The sequence below is a fragment of the Corythoichthys intestinalis genome, chromosome 4 (genome assembly GCF_030265065.1).
Source record: "Corythoichthys intestinalis isolate RoL2023-P3 chromosome 4, ASM3026506v1, whole genome shotgun sequence".
Lineage (NCBI taxonomy): Eukaryota > Metazoa > Chordata > Actinopteri > Syngnathiformes > Syngnathidae > Corythoichthys > Corythoichthys intestinalis.
Window position 1 is genome coordinate 6,704,026 of NC_080398.1, and position 17,718 is coordinate 6,721,743.

Below are 17,718 nucleotides of genomic sequence, written 5' to 3' on the forward strand. Positions count from 1 at the left end.
CTTTTCACACACTGTTGCTGGTATTTTGGCCCATTCCTCCATGCAGATCTCCTCTGGAGCAGTGATGTTTTGGGGCTGTCGTTGGGCAACACAGACCCATGATGGTGTCATGTCATAATTGTGACGGTCTTATATGATGCCGCTGTTAACCCAATAAATCAACAAATAAACCGCACTGGACTATAAGCCGCAGGATTCAAAATGAGGGGAAAAAAGTAGCGGCTTATACGATAAGAAAATTACGGTAGATTAATGCTATATACGTAAGTACTCTGCATTTATTGAGGACTTTTTTTTTTTTTTTTTACCCTAAGCTATTGCTATACGTCTGAATAATAACGTATGTAGTAGCTGTATTCCCTGACTTGAGTCCGTCGCGGAAAAAAAGGCAGTTATTGTGACAGCTCGGGAAAAACTAATACGGCATTCTGATGTTGCGTCACAACAGGTGAACAGTCTAGCAGCAACATGTTGCTCCGGCGCAACATTGCAATCTTATCATGAAACCTTGGAATAGTGCTGTGCAATATGAAAAATAATCTATCACAATATGGGCTTTTTTATATCACCATAACATCTAACGTAACGGCAAAAAATACAATACAATTAGCTCCATTAACTCACCTCTGATGGAGGCACACTACATCTAACGACACAAAAGGCAATCTACAGAGGTATCTGAGCCTTTTGGAATTTCTCACATTTCTGCATAAAATCACCATTAAATGTAATCTGAACTTGTCAGACGAAAACAGGCATTTGTGTTGTTAAGTCTTAGTCTTCCAAGATATGTTTTCAGCGTGTTGTCATCTCGTCATCAAAATTTAAAAAATCGTTCGTCGACAAAAATATTTTCGTTAGTCATCGTTGACGAAAACAACACTGGTAGGAAACCCATTGATGGATACCGGAAGCGGTTGTTTGCAGTTATTTTGCCAAAAGCTTGTGCTACCAAGGAAAAGGCAGATGGTGCCAATAGTTTTGTCCAGCCTGTCTTTGGAGTTTTGTGTAAAATTACATAGTTAAATTTAGTGGGCTAGGCCTACATTTTACTTTTGTTCTACATTGCAATTTAGTTGATGTTTTGTTTGCAACTGAACTGATCCCTGGATTGATATTGCGATAAAGATGCTGCTGCACTACAATATTTTCTTTGTTTTCGTTAATATTTACTTGAATATTTTTATTGATGGGTCGTTGTGACTAAAATACAGTGACTAGAGATGTCCTGATCCGATATTTGGATCGGAACGGATGCCGATATGGGCAAAAAAATGCGGATCGGTATCGGATCGGCCGACACGGAAAAATTCCGATCCAGACTTCCGATCCAGTTTTTTTTTTAAATCCTGTCCGGGTTTTCCAGCGCACCGATATACATAATCCATTCCAGTTTTTGCTTCGGTTTCCCTAAAATTCGGTCCGCATTTTACGGCACACCTTCAACACACTACATTACCGTCTCCCAATTTACCGAGAGACTTTATCTGTAAAAATGTCAGCTGTGTGGGATCATTTCACCTTAAAGGACGACAAAGACAAAGAGGCAGAGTGCAACATATGCCACAATAAAGTCAAGCGTGGTGGTAAAGCTGTAAGAATTTTTAATAAAACCAACCTAATCAAGCATTTAGCGACATACACATGCTCAGATGTTGCACTGTGTAAAAACGCTGCTACTGTGTGTAAAAAAAATAAAAATAAAAAAAATAAAAAAAAGAGAAAGCCCTGGTCTCATTCAAAGCACTAATTAAATGCTGTGATCTGTTTTTTTTTTTTTTTAAATACATATACAGTAGTGAGAACAAGTATTTGATACACTGCCAATGGGAGAACCCATTGGCAGTGTATCAAATACTTGTTCTCCCCACTGTATCTGAAAGTATTTTCATTTGACTTCAACCAGGAGTGACACAAGAGCCAATAAAAAGTTGTTTAATGTCTGACCGCTTGTGTTGCCTCATGATTCACGAAATATGTGCTTTGCTTTAGAATTTTATTGCATCCTAGGCTTCAATGCATCGCGATGTATTGCCGAATCGAATCGAATCGTGGCCGATGCACACCTCTAATAGTGAGTCCTTAATATGTATATTTTTCTGTTGTACTTTCACAATATTAAGACGAGTGTCTTCCCATAAAAGCATGAATAGACCAAGCCTTGTGGTTTATGGAAGTGAATTTATTTTTAGCTGGCTGTTGGGCAGTGCAGAAGTGAAACGCACTGTTTTGTTCATGTCATTATGAAAAATCTGGTGAGATCAAAGGCAAATGTATGTTGAATCTGTTTTTTTTTTTTTTTTTGAAACCTCCAGGTGTTCAAAAACTCAGGTTATACATTTAAAAAATACATATATTATCGGTTATTGATATCAGTATCTGCTTTGAGGAGCAGGAAGTTATCAATATCGGTTTCAAAAAATGGATATCGTGCACCCTTAGATATTACTACCAAAGCATTTGTGATTGCAATCATTTTCTGGGAGAAAATGAGTATTATCTGACAGAATTCCAGGGGTGCCAATACTTTTGGCCAGCAGCGTACCATTGTATTTTAACGGCCTCGGCTGACATTTTTTCATATGATCACTTATGCGAACGTGCAACTTTTGATGTCACCCAAAAACCTCAAATCTGACAATTGGGATGCTGGGTTAGAGGCATTTTTTACGCTTGTCATGCTTTGGCTGCCTATGTGATGACCAATGTTGACCACTAAGTAGCATCTAGTTGCATGTTTTGTCTGTCAAAAAAAGAAAAAAAAAAGAAAAAGGGGATTATGATCCAAGAGAGGCATGCCGCTCTGCTTTTTCTCTCTGACATCATGGGGAGTTCCCCTACACCGTGCCGGCAATAAAAGAACGAGCCCTGTGGCTGACTCTTCACTCGCAGCGGCAGGAACAGGAACTAAAGAGCCAATCAGCTCCGATATACAAGCATGGTGGCGTACATGCCGACGACAGCGGCCGACGTGGAGGCGGCGGAGGGCCTCAGAGATGCCCAGAAGGTGGTGGTGGTGGAGAAGCGCTCGTACACGGCCTGGATGTGGAGGCTGTCGGCGGGCCTCCTGGTAGCGGCGCTTTGCTTGGGCACGGTGCTGCTGCTGGCTTGGTACTGGCACGGCCGAACCGACGCCATGGTACGAAGCGGGGGAAACTGAAAGATGCTCGTTGGCCGCGGGTTCGAATCTAACGCATCTCGCTCTTGTTTAGGCGCCTTCGGTGGGTCCCACGCAAGCTCTGGTGGGCGACGAGGAGAAGTCCGATCCGCATAATACGTTGAAGAAGATTAGCAGTAAAGCTAAGGCGGCTATTCATCTTGAAGGTGAGATTTTTTTTTATTTTATTTTGCAGGGAGGGATAGAAAATAGTAAATAGTTTTACTATATAGTTTTAAATTTAATAATTTGATTAGTTATAAGTGAGCAATTTTAAACAATAGATTTTGTTTTAAATACGACTTTTCAATTCATTTTATTTTTATTCGTTAAAATGTTGTTTTTTTTTTAAGTTTTTTTTTTTTTTTAAATGATAAAAAGATATCTAGTACAGTACAATTGACAGCAGTAGACATCCATTCCACTTTGACTGGAAGGCAATTATTGAACAAATAGATTTTTCGTAAAGCTACGGCAGTCAAATATCTCAAAGGTAAAAACATTTTAATAGTGATTAAGGTAATTTTTACTTCTATTTGACATCAAATTAAACGGAAGATGTTTTTAAAAATAATGAATTTTTAATACTGAACTTTTTTAGATTTCACATAAAATGAAAAAACAAAAAGGCAATTTTAAAAGTTAGATTTGAATTCATTTAAAAAACAATAAATCTTACTATATTGTTATATTTTACATCAAATAAAATATAAATAGAACTATTTAAAAACAATAAAAATGACAAAAAATGAATAAATACCAATTTTCAAAACTACATTTTGATTTAAATATTTTAATAAATGGGGAAAAAAATTGAAAAATTCAATTAAACAAAACAAGAATGTTTATTAACAAATATTGTAAAAGTAATACCAACTTTATTTGGGTATTATTTTATTTATTCTTAAAAGTGAATTAAACTAAAAAATAATTTAAATAATATTTCATGCTAAATTATTTTTTTTATTCAAAGTAAAATGGAAAAAATATTTTAATTATGAAAATGAACAAATAAAATAAAAATTTTAAAAATTTGATTTGAATTTATATTATTGTTATTTTGAATAAAATAAAATGAAACAAATGTTTGAAAAATATTTAAAAATATACATTGACTCTGTTATACTAATTTGTTATTTTTATTTCTATTTCACATCATATAAAATGGGAAAAAATATTTAAAAACAATGAAAATGAACCAAAAATACAACTTTTAAAACTAAATATTATTTTAAGGGAAAAGCGGAAAAGATGATTTTAATAAAACAAAATGTGGAGAAAAAAAACCTGAAAAATTCAACAAAACCATGTTTTAAAAATTATTGTAAAAATACATTTTTTATACCAATTTATTTGATTTATTCATATTTTACAAAAAATGGGAAAAATACTTTACACAATGAAAATGAAACAAAAATTATTTTTGATTTAATTCATATTATAATACTAATAAAATAGGAAAACATTCAATAAAATAAACCAAAACAACAACAAAAAAATGTTTTGGCGCAATCGACAACAACAGACATCAAACGTTTCCGATTGCTGCCAGCCCTCCCTGACCAAATATTACACATACACGGAGAAAAAAACCTTAAATGGAGGGCGTGGCGAAATCCGAACCGAGATTACTGTAATCCTGGAAATTCAAGTAGAGCGTATTTTGACCCGATTTTAATCACAAACGGCATTGTTTCGCCAGGCATTTACGAGGAAGGCAAAAAGGAGCTGCAGTGGCGCAACGGGCAAGGTCACGCCTTCGCGCAAGGCGGCCTCAACCTGCAGAACAACGAGATCGTGGTGCCGCACACCGGCCTCTACTTCGTCTACAGCCAGGCGTCCTTCCGCGTCACCTGCGACGAGAGCCAAGGGGAGACGGGGGGCAAACGGCCCATGCACCTCAGCCACAGCGTGTGGCGCTACTCCGACTCTGTGGGAGGGAAATTCTCGCTTTTGAGCGCCGTGCGCTCGGCGTGCCAGCAGGGCGGCAAGGACGGGGAAGCTCGAACGGAGCAGGGCTGGTACAACGTCTTGTACTTGGGAGCAGTCTTCCAGCTCAACAAGGACGACCGGCTGTCCACCGAGACCAAACGGCTGTCCGAGCTGGAGACGGAAGGCGCCAAGACATTTTTTGGCGTCTTTGCCCTCTGAAGCGTTTCAAATCGCATTTTTTACTCTTATTCACGGCATGCCCCAGAATCCCTCATTCAAGTTTTTTTTTGTTTTAAATCCCTTACTTTGATACTTTTATAATGATTTTTTATATTTAATTTTTTAGGCTTATCCTGGCCTGCGCTTGAATCCTTTTTTTTTTAAATTAGTTCATTATTTTTATTATTAATATATATCATTATTTTTTTTAATTCTACACAATTTTGATATTTTTATAATTATTTATTGACAAAAAAAATTGGGTCGTCAAAGCCTGCACTTGAATCTTTATTTTTTTTTAATTTTTATAATTTTTAATATTTTCTTATATTAGTTTTTGTTTATCTTTTATCATTTTATTTTATAAAATTTTTATTCTTTTACAATAATTTTTTAATTTAAATATTTTGTCAAATTAAAAAAAAAAAGGCTCGTGAAGGCCTACATTTGAACCTTCTTTTAAAAAACTAGTTTATTTATTAATATAATTTCTCATATTTTTTTATTTCAGCTCGTTGTGGCCTCCACTTGAATATTTTCTATTAAAAAAAAAAAAAATTTTTTTTTTAACTTATTATTTTCTTGTATTATTTTTGTTAATCTTTTATCTTTTTTTTTTTTTATAAATATTTTGATACTTTTACAATTATTGATTATATTTAACTATTTTACTACAGCTTGGGATGGCTTGCATTTAGATATTTTTATTTCTTAAATTAGTTTATTATTTTTATTTTTTTCTACTTTTTATCTTATAATTTTTTAAATTATTGATATTTAATTTATATATATATATATTTTTTTTTTAACTACGGTGTTAACAGGTGCCCTTACAACAAATGAATGAATTTTGAGGCTATGTTCAAATACGCCCTTGAATCCATCATTCATATTTTATTTTCGAATATTTTTATTCGAGCAATTGGGAAACACGGTCGTTCCGGGCCTTTTATTCATCGTACAACGGTGACTGAGAACTGCTTCAATCTCAATGGAGATGACAAAACCACCTGATATGAACTGTAACAGTTTGTAACTTCATTTCCACTATTTATTTCTATTTATTATTTTCTTTTATTTAAGCCGAGCGGGAAATTGGTGTTATTTATGCTACGTCGCATTTGGAAATGTGCAGTCGTGTCCTGTCTGGTACAAATAAAAATGCAATCACTCACCAAATGGGAAGTTGTCAAACTGCTTTGGCAAGCCGGGCCTGTACGCATGCATGCACGCACACCACGACAAATCCCTGCAAATAGTCCCTTTGTCTGGTCCAAAGTGGGAATTCCCTGCATATCCAAAAGTGCAGTGTCAGGTGGAGGCCCGCAAAAGCCTCAGCCCACAGTGGGTTTTCCCACCCACCTGCCGCACATACCTCCTCTGTGGTCAGCTGCGCGTGAATCCATCTGCGTGACATATGCGAGCGCTTATTCAAAATGTCTGCATTGACTTGCACTAACAAAAAAAACAAACACTATATTAGTACTAGGGGTGTGACAAAATATCGAAATGGTGATATATCGTGATACTTTGTATCCCAAAAGGTTATCGATATGCTCCTGCCAAGAATGGAGATATCGTTTTAAAAAGGTGTCAATGTTTCAAAAAAAAAAAAAAAAAAAGGAACCAACAAGTTATCAAAATATTCCACCATAATACAACCCCTAGCAAAAAAGTATGCATTCACCAGTCTCGGACAAGCACTCTCTGACATTTTATCATGTAGAACAAACTCTGATAAAAACAAAGCTTGAAAAAATAATGAATTAGTTCAAAAGTGCAACTCTTTAGCATTCAGAAACACTAAAAGAAATGAATAAAGTGGTGGTCAGTAAATGTTAATTTTATAGAGCAAGTGCAGGGAAATATATATGGAATCATGAGAAACAAACAAAGAAATAACAATCAAAACACATCTCTAGTATTTAGTAGTACCACCTCTGGCTTTTATGACAGCTTGCAGTCTCTGAGGCATGGACTTGATGAGTATTCTTCATCAATTTGGTGCCAACTCTCTTTGATTGCAGTTGCCAGATCATCCATGCAGGTCGGAGCCCTGCTGTGGACCACCACAGGTTATCAATAGGTTTGGGATCTGGGCTATTGGCAAGCCATGACATTGACTGGATGAGTCTTTCTCCAAGGAATGCTTTAACAATTTTAGCTCTGTGGCCTGATGCACTGTCATCTTGGAAAATGACATATTCTCAATTGAAGGGATATGAAATCTAAAATGTCTAAAATTTCAAGGTAAACTTGTGCATTTATTGAAGATTTAACCAAAGCTATCTCCCCAGTGCCTTTGCCTGACATGCAGCCCCATACCATCAAGGACTGAGGGAATTTTGATGTCTTCTTCAGGCAGTCATCTTTGTAAATCTCACTGGAACGGCACCAAACAAAAGTTCTAGCGTCATCACCTTGTCAAGAGTCAAGAATCTGCATTGGATAAGGTGTCAAGAGTCAAGGATCTGCATTGGACAAGGTGATGATGCTGGAACTTTTGTTTGGTGCTGTTCCAGTGAGACCTTAAATGGCCCAAAATTACCTAATTGCCTGGCCTTGACCTCCACTGACAGCCATAGACGTTCAATCCGTTTGAAATGGATTGGACGTCTACTAGTGATAAACTAATTCCAATTCACTCTAGAAGCTTGTTTTTCTGTTAATTAGTTGTTTGTAGAAGATCCTAGAATGATTTCCTGACCAGTGTATTGATAATCGTTGTATTGCCATATCGTCAGATCATCGTTATTGTGAGCTTTGTATCGCAAATCGTATAGTATCGTGGGGTTCCCACTCCTAATTAGTACCATTGTTGTTTTTGTCCACAATGATAACGAATTATTTCATCGACAATTTTTTTTTCAAGGCGAGATTAGACAATGACGAGCTAGAAAACAGGTTGTAGGAGAATAAAACATAACGAGACGAATGCCAGTTTTCGTCTGATGAGACGTAAATGTGCCATATTTTCAAACCGCCGTGTGACATTTTCATATTACACTGCTGGCCAAAAGTATTGGCACCCCTGCATTTCTGTCAGATAATGCTCAATTTCTTCCAGAAAATAATTGCAATTAAAAATGCGTTGGTAGTAATATCTTCATTTATTTTGCTTGCAATAAAAAAAACACAAAAGAGAATAAAAAAAAAAAAAAAAAAAAAAACATTATCGTTTTACATAAAAATCCCAAAATGGGCCAGACAAAAGTATTGGCATCTTCAGCGTAATACTTGGTAGCACAACCTTTAGCATAGACTTCATTACCTATTGACGTGACACTTCGTCATTCTTTGCGTAAAGCCTTTTCAGAGGGGGCCGAGCTTCATTTAGTAATAGCTGAAGACAGCACACGCTCATGTCGGCTTTAAGCTTGGATTTTTGAAGAACTGTGAAAGCTGTACCGCATACAAACAGGAAGGATTGTCTCAGGAGTGATTTGTTCGAGGACTCAAGGTAAATATTATATTTTTCGTACCATACATGCTTGATTGAAGCATTTATTCGCAGGAATTTTCTTTGTTTACACTTAGAGGCGGCTAATTTTCGTAAGTGACTAGCCTCATGATTGGCAACATTTACGCGAAATAAATGCTACCTGCACGTTTCGTTGCTTTTAACCAAGAATCGAGACTGTTTTACGTCCATATCTATGAAGAATTCAGGGATTTTAGTATTTATTCACAAGCATTTACGCCAGGCGGCGACTAGCCTCATTCGCTACCAGAGTAGCATTTTACTTCAACAATATACGTAAAATAAACGCTAACTGCACGGTTTCTTTGCTTTTAGCCAAGAAACAAGACTGTTTTACGTCCATATCTATGAAGAATTTGGGGATTTAAGCATTTATTCTCAAGAATTTTCACCAGAAAAGCTTGCGTTTGCATCAAGCGGCCGCTAGCCTCATTCGCTAACAGTATATATTGTGTAATGATTATAAAGGGCTGTTACAAATTTGCAGTAAATAAAAAAAAAAAGTAAGTTGATATTTTGGTCAAAAACTTATATATGTTAAATATTGCTATTGATACTAAACATATAGGTGATTATCTCTGTATTTGGTGATTTTTACACATCTAGTGTAAAATCTGAGACTTTTATAGCCATTTTAAGTTGTTATACACTTATACATTGGTACCTCTACATACGAAGTTAATCCGTTCCAGGACCTTGTTTGTAAGTCGAAATGGTCGTATGTCGAGCAGGATTTTCCCATAGGAATACATTATAATTCCATTAATTCGTTCCACAGCCCAAAAACCTTCACTAAATCCTTAAAAAATACTGCTGGTACTATTACAAATGGCAATTACACATAGCAAAACAGATAAATTATAAATCAAAATCGGAATAATAATAACAATAATAATAATTCCTGTATTAATGTAACGAATCGGGTTCTAATGTGGCGGACGTTTTTTGCTGACCCTGAACGCACCGCGGAGCTGACGTGCCAGAGAGACCGGTGAGCTTGAGTTTCACTTTCACTTTGAATGCTTTCTTGAGAACACCGTCAATTGCGGCAGACAGAAGGTGTTTTTGTTTTGAATAAGTTGTGAAATAAATGATAAAAACGTGGCGAAGTTGGCGATTTCTCTGGAGATGTTACCACAATAAGAATTGTCAGCTTAACTTATAAAGACTGGCGAACGATGGTCGGAGGAGGACCGTGGAGATGTATTGTTGAGCCATTTCACGGATGCCCACCCTACGCTCATATTTTTGTCATTTGCATCTTCATTTAGAAGGTAAGCGTCAACTTTTTCCTTGTTTCACCACCTGTACCAACCTTTTCTGAAACCAGTGTTGATTTGTCACACAAGAAAATCCGCCGTGCATTCGTCTGCGGTGCTGCCATTGTCGTCGTATTTCGAACATGTCGTCGGATGTAGAAACAAATGGCGAGTCAAATTTTACGTCGGATGTCGAAAAGTTCGTGTGTCGAAGCGATCGTATGTAGAGGTACCACTGTATAAAAAATAATGAATGGGGATTTCATAAGGGAACGACTTTGACTTTTTTGATGCCGCTGCTCATGGAGACCCATATGGTGCCTGTTTTGGTTTTAGGTCGGTAAATGCTTTGGTTTTGTAAATATTTGAAGTTTTTGAAAATAGGCCCCCTGCGAATCGGCCCCGTTTTCCGTGTCATGTCAATAGTTTATGAAGTCTATGCCTTCAGACAAAATAACTGAGATACCGCTTCCGGTATATATCAATGAGTTTCTTAACAATGCTCTGCTGGAATGTTAGACCTTCTTTGGCCAACTGCTCCAGGTCTCTGAGATTTGAAGGGTGCCATTTTCAGATCTCACCACAGGTGTTCTATGGGATTCAGGTCTGAAGTCATTCCTGGCCACTTAAGAAGTCTCCAGTGCTTTCTCTCAAACCATTTTCCAGTGCTTTTTGAAGTATGTTCTGAGTCATTGTCCTGCTGGAAGACCCATGACCTCTGAGGGAGACCTGGCTTTCTCACTCTGGGCCCTACATTATGCTGCAAAATTTGTTGGTGGTCTTCAAACTTCGTAATGCCATGCGGTCAAGCAGTCCAGTCCTAGAGGAAGCAAAGCTACCCCAAAACATCAGGCAACCTCCGCCATGTTTGACTGTGGGTACTAGAGGCGTGCGAAATTTCCGAGTCTTAGATTATTCGCGATTTGGCCGTGGAAGATTCGAGAACGATTCACAAACATCCAAATTCCGATTATTGAATTATACCAGGTAAAGCTGAAATAAAACAGCGCGGTCTTCAGGGCGCAATGAGGAACGGACCGATAATAAATATCATGTTCAACTCATGCCGCTAGATTTAAAAAAAAAAAAAAAAAAAAAAAAAAAAAAAAAAAAATACCTGACTGCGGCCGTCAGACGCTACAAACAGCGCCCAGTTCCTAGTTGCTACAAACATACGGCAACATACGGCTATGGTAGATATCACATATACCAAGAACTAGATGCGAAATGACATTTTCCCGCGCTAGTAAACAGGCGCCATCTTAAAGCAGTAGACTTTTCTAGAAGGCTCTGTTGTAGAGAACCTAATTACGTCTTATCTAAAAAAAAAAAAAAAAAAAAAAATCCAAATCGGCAAAATCTTGACCTGAATCTATCCTTAAATGATGAAACAGTTTTAAAACTTTCACGTCGAAAGTAGACAGAAAGGAAATTATGGAATAGCGGGAGCAATTTTAACAACTTTAACGGTTGATTCACAACATTAAATTAATTGAATGTAGTTTAAAGCTGCAGGTACAGAATGGAGACTTGAGTATTTTATTTACTGTTTTTAACGGTTAACTTGATACTGAAATAGTAGTTTGTTTAGCCTGAGAGGATTTTTGAACAATTTTGGAACTAGTGTACAAAAAATTAAAAGCGGGGGTGGGAGTGCGGTGCATCAATAATCAAATTATAATCGAATCGGAGCCTCTGAATCGGAATCGGAATCGAATCGTTAGTTGCCCAAAGATTCCCATCTCTTGTGGGTACCGTGTTCTTTTCTTTGAAGGCCTCTTTTTTCCCCCAGTAAACTCTATGTTGATGCTCTTTCCCAAAAAGCTCTACTTTTGTCTCATCTGACCAGAGAACATTCTAACCTTTTTCATGTAAGTTTTGGCAAACTCCAGCCTGGCTTTTTAATGTCTCTGGGTCAGGGTCTTCCTGGCTAATCTCCCATAAGAGTCCGTTTTCATTCAGACGCCGATGAATAGAACGGGTTGACACTGTTGTACCCTCGGACATCTTGAACTTGGTTGGATGTTAGGCGAGGTTCTTTATCCGCCATCCCCACAATCTTTCGTTGAAATCTCTCGTCAATTTTTCTTTTCCGTTCACATCTAGGGAGGTTAGCCACAGTGCCGTGGGCTTATTGATGACACTGCGCACGGTCGACATAGGAACATTCAGGTCTTCAGAGATGGACATGTAGCCTTAACATTGCCCATGCTTCCTCAGACTTTTGCTTCTCAAGTCCGCAGACAGTTCTTTGATCTTCTTGCTTTTCTCCATGCTCAATGTATTACAGATAAGGACGCAGGACAGTGGTTGAGTCATCTTTAATCCACTTTAACTGGCTGCACGTGTGATTTGGTTACTGCCACCACATGTTATGTACCACAGGTAAGTAACAGGTGCTGTTAATTACACAAATTAAAGAATCAAAGGGTGCCAATACTTTTGTCCGGCCCATTTTTGGAGTTTTCTGTAAAATGATCATGATTTCATTTTTTTTTTCATTCTCTTTTGGGTTTTTTTTTCATTGCAAACAAAATAAATGAAGGTATGACTACCAAAGCATTTGTAATTGCAATCATTTTCTGGGAGAAATCGAGCATTATCTGACAGAATTGCAGGGGTGCCAATACTTTTGGCAAACATTGTAAACGAGTCCTCAAAGCCGCAAAATTTGATTCGAAGCTTTTTCATATCGAATTACTCATGTTAATCGATTACTATGGTTTATTGTTCTTTAACACTAATCAGGTGCGTTCTTTAGTGTGGAATTTACAGAATTTTCTCATTGGTTCCACTGGGTTATTTTAGATTTCTATGAAGGAAATAGAAAAAAAACATTTTGGGGAATATCTGGCTGTGAAAGCCCATATAAATTTTTGTTCATTGTTTTGACTTCAAGTCTGCAGCTGTCAGTCGAGTATTGCGGTTATTGTTTGTTAATATTACAAAAGGCTCTATGAATAGTATCAAACGTGCAAGTCATACTCACTCATTGCATTTTTTTCTCTCCTCGCTGCGCCTTTCGATTTCCTCGCCCGAAGGTTTCGTTCCGCTGGGGCTTGCCAAAGAAGTCTTCTTGATTGTGAGGTTGTTTTGTCGTGTAACCGCAGCGTCGTCCCGTTGGATATCATTGCCAGTCCAAGTAGAATGAGAAAGTTGTCTATAGGCCAATCTAGGATTTGGAGAATGACAACGATGCTGTAATAAAAGACAATTACTGTAATTGTTCGTGTTATCATTATCAAATTTTAACTTACAAATTGGAGCGCGTTACCGGACGCTTTTTAACTCTCGCCACATTCCGGAAATATCAAGCTAATTATCTTTTGGGGCAAATGGGGAGCTGCCGGGAAGTCCAAACTTCCCAAGGTAGGGAAAGAAAGAAGGCAATTTTGGGAACACGTGTTTTAAATGGAATTCAGATATTTATTAGGGGCGTGACAAAATATTGAAATAGTGATGTATCGTGATACTTTGTATCCCAAAAGGTTATCGATATGCTCCTGCCAAGAATCGAGATATCATTTCTGGGATCTGGGCTATTTGCAGGCAATGACATTCACTGGCTGAGTCTTTCTTCGAGGAATGCTTTAACAGTTTTAGCTCTGTGGCTAAATGACAAACATATTTTCAATTGAACGGATAAGAAAGCTGTCTAAAATTTAAATGTAAACTTGTGCATTTATTCAAGATTTAACCCAAGTGCCTTTGCCTGACATGCAGCCCCGTATCATCGAGGACTGAGGGAATTTTGATGTCTTCTTCAGGCAATCATCTTTGTAAATCTCACTGGAACGGCACCAAACAAAAGTTCTAGCATCATCACCCTGCTCCAGTGAGACGTTAAATGGCGCAAAATTAACTACTTGCCTTGCATTGACTGCCACTGACGGCCATAGAAGTTCAATCCGTTTGAAGTGGGAGGGATGGCAGCGAATGAACAGTCGTTCATTCGCTGCCACCCTCCCAGTTCAAATGGATTGGACGTCTACTAGTGATAAAATCATTCCAATTCACACTAGAAGCTTGTTTTTCTGTTCATCAGTTGTTTGTAGAATATCCTAGAATGATTTCTTGACCGATGTATCGAGAATCCTTGTATCGCCATATCGTCAGATCATCGTTATCGTGAGCTTTGTATCGCAAATCGTATCGTATCGTGAGGTACCAAGAGTTCCCACTCCTAATATTTATATATTATAAAAGAATTTGCTACAAACAAACTAAAAGTGATGTTTGCGCCGCTAACGTTTAGCCCAAAAAAGGCATAAAAAGGACATGCGAATAGACAACCATGTTATGGTGAGTCATTCATACATAAAATGGTATGAAAAAGTATCTGAACCTTTTGGAATTTCTCACATTGCTGCATAAAATCACCATCAAATGTGAACTGATCTTTGTCAAAACCACACAGATGAAAAAAAAACTGTCTGCTTTAACTAAAAGCACCCAAATATTTATATCTTTTCAAATTTTAATGAGGATAGTATGGAAACAATGACAGAAGGGGGAAAAATAAGTAAGTGAACCATCACTAGGGGTACACGATATCAATTTTTTGAAACTGATACCAATATCGATAACCGATAATATATAATTTTTAAATGTATATTCACCTGGGTTTTTGAACACCTGATGTTAAAAAATACTAGTGGTGGATTCAGCATAGATTTGCCTTTGACCCAACCAGAATTTTCATGATGACATGAACATTATTATTAGAGGCGTGCGAAATTTCCGATTCTTAGATTATACGCGATTCGGCCGTGGAAGATTCGAGAACGATTCACAAACATCCAAATTCTGATTATTGAATTATACCAGGTAAAGCGGAAGTAAAACACAGTAGGCGCGGTCTTTGGGACGCAATGAGGAACGGACCGAGAGTAAATATCATGTTCAACTCATGCCGCTAGATAAAAAAACAATCATACCTGAATGCAGCCGACAGCCGCTACAAACAACGCCCGGTTGCTAGTTGCTACAAACATACGGCTACAGTATATATCATATATATGTAGAACTAGATGCAAAATAGCAGACGACGGCGGTGCTAGAACATGTATTATTGAACAGAGATGCAAAATGACAGCCTTGCCGGCGTTAGTAAACAGCTGCCATCTTAAAGCAGTAGACTTTTCTAGAAGGCTCTTTTGTAGCGAACCTAATTAACTGTTTATCTAAAATGCTCCTAAATCAGAAAAAAAAAAGTTTTAAAACTTTGACATGTCAAAAGTAGACAGAAGGGAAAGTTAGTAAACAGCCATCTTAAAGCAGTAGACTTTTCTAGAAGGCTCTTTTGTAGTGAACCTAATTAACTTTTTATCTAAAACACTGCTAAATCGGGAAAAAAAAATAATAATTTTTTTAACTTTGACATGTCAAAAGTAGACAGAAGGGAAATTATGGAATAACGGGAGCAATTTTAACAACTTTAACGGTTGATGAACAACATTAAATTAATTGAATGTAGTTTAAAGCTGCTGATACGGAATGGGGACTGGAGTATTTTATTTACTGTTATTTTTGTATATTTGTTTACTGTTATATGTTAACTTGATACTGAAATAGTAGTTTTAGCCTGAGAGGATTTTTGAACAATTTTGGAACTAATGTACAAAACATTTTAAAAAAATTTAAAAAAAAAAAAAAAAAAAAAAAGGTGGGGGGTGCATCAATAATCGTTTTATAATCGAATCGGAACCTCTGAATCGTAATCGAATCGTTAGGTGCCCAAAGATTCCCAGCTCGAATTATTATGATCAACTAAAATAAAGACAAGAACAGTTTTGACTTCAAATAAAGTGCCCATATTTATTTTTTCAAGTAAATATAATTTGAGTCAATCACAATCAGTCAATGTCATTGACGATGTGTTCCCTGAACAATGAGCACTGAACTAAAACATAAACCCAACAGGTATTGTGCTTTGTCATCAGATAAAAACATTTGGTGAAACAGGAGAGGAGACTTTTGTGGTCTTGGCCCATGAAACAACTTTCTTAACCCGGCAATTATATGACAGCAAGCCTATCAATAACCAAAAGGCTTCTCAATAACTTACTAACTTATAACTATCGCTGTAAAATGCAAGCATAATGTTATTGGATTTATTGGGATGACGTCATAATTCCTATTATTGGACCGATAATTATCGTGCACCTCTAACCATCACGTTTAATATTTTGTGCCCCCCACCCCTTGGGTAGCAATAACTTCAACCAGACGCTTCCTTAGCTGCATATCAGTCTGGCACATCGATCAGGACTAAATTTGGCCCATTCTTCGCTACAAAACTACTGTAGTTCAGTCATATTCCTGGGATGACTGGCATGTCTTTAGGTCATGCCACAGCATCTCAATGTGGTTCAAGGCTGGACTTTGACTTGGCCACCCCAGAACATGTATTTTGTTCATTTGAAACCATTCTGAAGTTGATTTACTTTTGTGTTTTGGATCATTGTCTTGTTCCAGAATCCATCCTCTTTTTAGATTCAACTGTCTGAGATGGCCTCAAGTTTTCCTGCAAAATTTTTAAATTCATTCTTCCATTAATGATCGCAAGTTGTCCAGGCCCTGAGGTAGCTAGACAGCCCCAAATCATGGTGCTCCCTCTCCCATGCTTCACTGTGGGGATAAGGTGTTGATGTTGGTAAGCTGTTCCATTTTTCCTCCGCACATGACGTTGTGTGTTACTCCCAAACAATTCAGCTTTGGTTGTATTAGTCCAAAAAAAAAAAAAAAAAAAAAAAAAAAAACATTTTGCCAAAAGTTCTGTGGAGTGTCCAAGTGCCTTTTTGCGAACATTAAATGAGCAACAATGTTTTTTTTTTAGACAGCAGTGGCTTCCTCCGTGGAGTCCTCCCATGAACACCATTCTAGGTCATAGTTTGATATATTTATAGTTCGTTAGCTGTGTTTCAATTCGCAATGAAACTACTAGTAGGCGTCACAACACTACAAAACAAAGGCGTTATTTGTGTTAATGCAACGTTTGGCCGAGCATAAATTTATTTTTAGTTATATTTTTTGCAACAAATAGCAACCTGTTTGTTTAGGGTTTTTTTTTTTCTCTGGCAGGCTAACTAGTCCCAGAGCTTAAAAGCTAATTAACTTTCAGAAATAATTTTGTTTTATAAATAGCCAACGTGTGTTTCGCTTATATTTTTCAGACATTGGTGTCTAAATTTGACAGTTTATTTTGTCATTTATCGATATTTACAACTGAGCCTTTCGACGGGCCTTTTTATTTTCACAAACCGCCATACTCCTCCCATAAGTAGGTCAGCTCAGCTAAGGAGTCAATTTAGGACACATTTTAACACTTTACTAATGTTAAATGCTAAGTTTGTGTGCTTGGCATGTGTCCAAAACGTTTATAACTTGATTTCCTTAAAGCACAAAAGCGTTACCGCGAGTTAATTACTTGAAAGGAGTGACAACTTACCACAACAGAGGAGAAATGCCGCCAATATGTCTCGTCACGCGCGCTGTGCCTTCTGGGACTTGGAGTTTGAGCACTGGTTATGCTCTTTTGGTTTTCTCCAGTTATTTACAGTCCATTCTTGTGTTCAGTTTAAAATGTCTTTTTTTTTTTTTTTTTAGCAAAAAGTTATTCAATTTTTTGTTTACAATACATGTAGTTTGAAGAAAATGAGACAAAAATT

At 37.1% G+C, this 17,718-nt stretch overlaps 1 protein-coding gene and 1 long non-coding RNA gene across 2 annotated transcripts; one reads left to right on the forward strand and one right to left on the reverse strand.

Moving 5' to 3' along the window:
* Positions 1 to 2,900: 2,900 nt before the first annotated feature.
* Positions 2,901 to 5,468, forward strand: tnfb (tumor necrosis factor b (TNF superfamily, member 2)). The gene is made up of 3 exons (XM_057833251.1): positions 2,901 to 3,139; positions 3,213 to 3,324; positions 4,860 to 5,468. The coding sequence occupies exons 1-3, from the start codon at positions 2,939 to 2,941 to the stop codon at positions 5,306 to 5,308; spliced, it is 762 nt and encodes a 253-aa protein (XP_057689234.1). The 5' UTR covers positions 2,901 to 2,938; the 3' UTR covers positions 5,309 to 5,468.
* Positions 5,312 to 17,668, reverse strand: LOC130914246 (uncharacterized). Its single transcript, XR_009062859.1, has 5 exons — positions 17,499 to 17,668; positions 13,038 to 13,220; positions 7,247 to 7,367; positions 6,684 to 6,763; positions 5,312 to 6,597 (listed from the first exon to the last, which is right to left on the reverse strand). It is a non-coding gene; the product is annotated as an uncharacterized LOC130914246 (long non-coding RNA).
* Between the last annotated feature and the right edge of the window lie 50 nt (positions 17,669 to 17,718).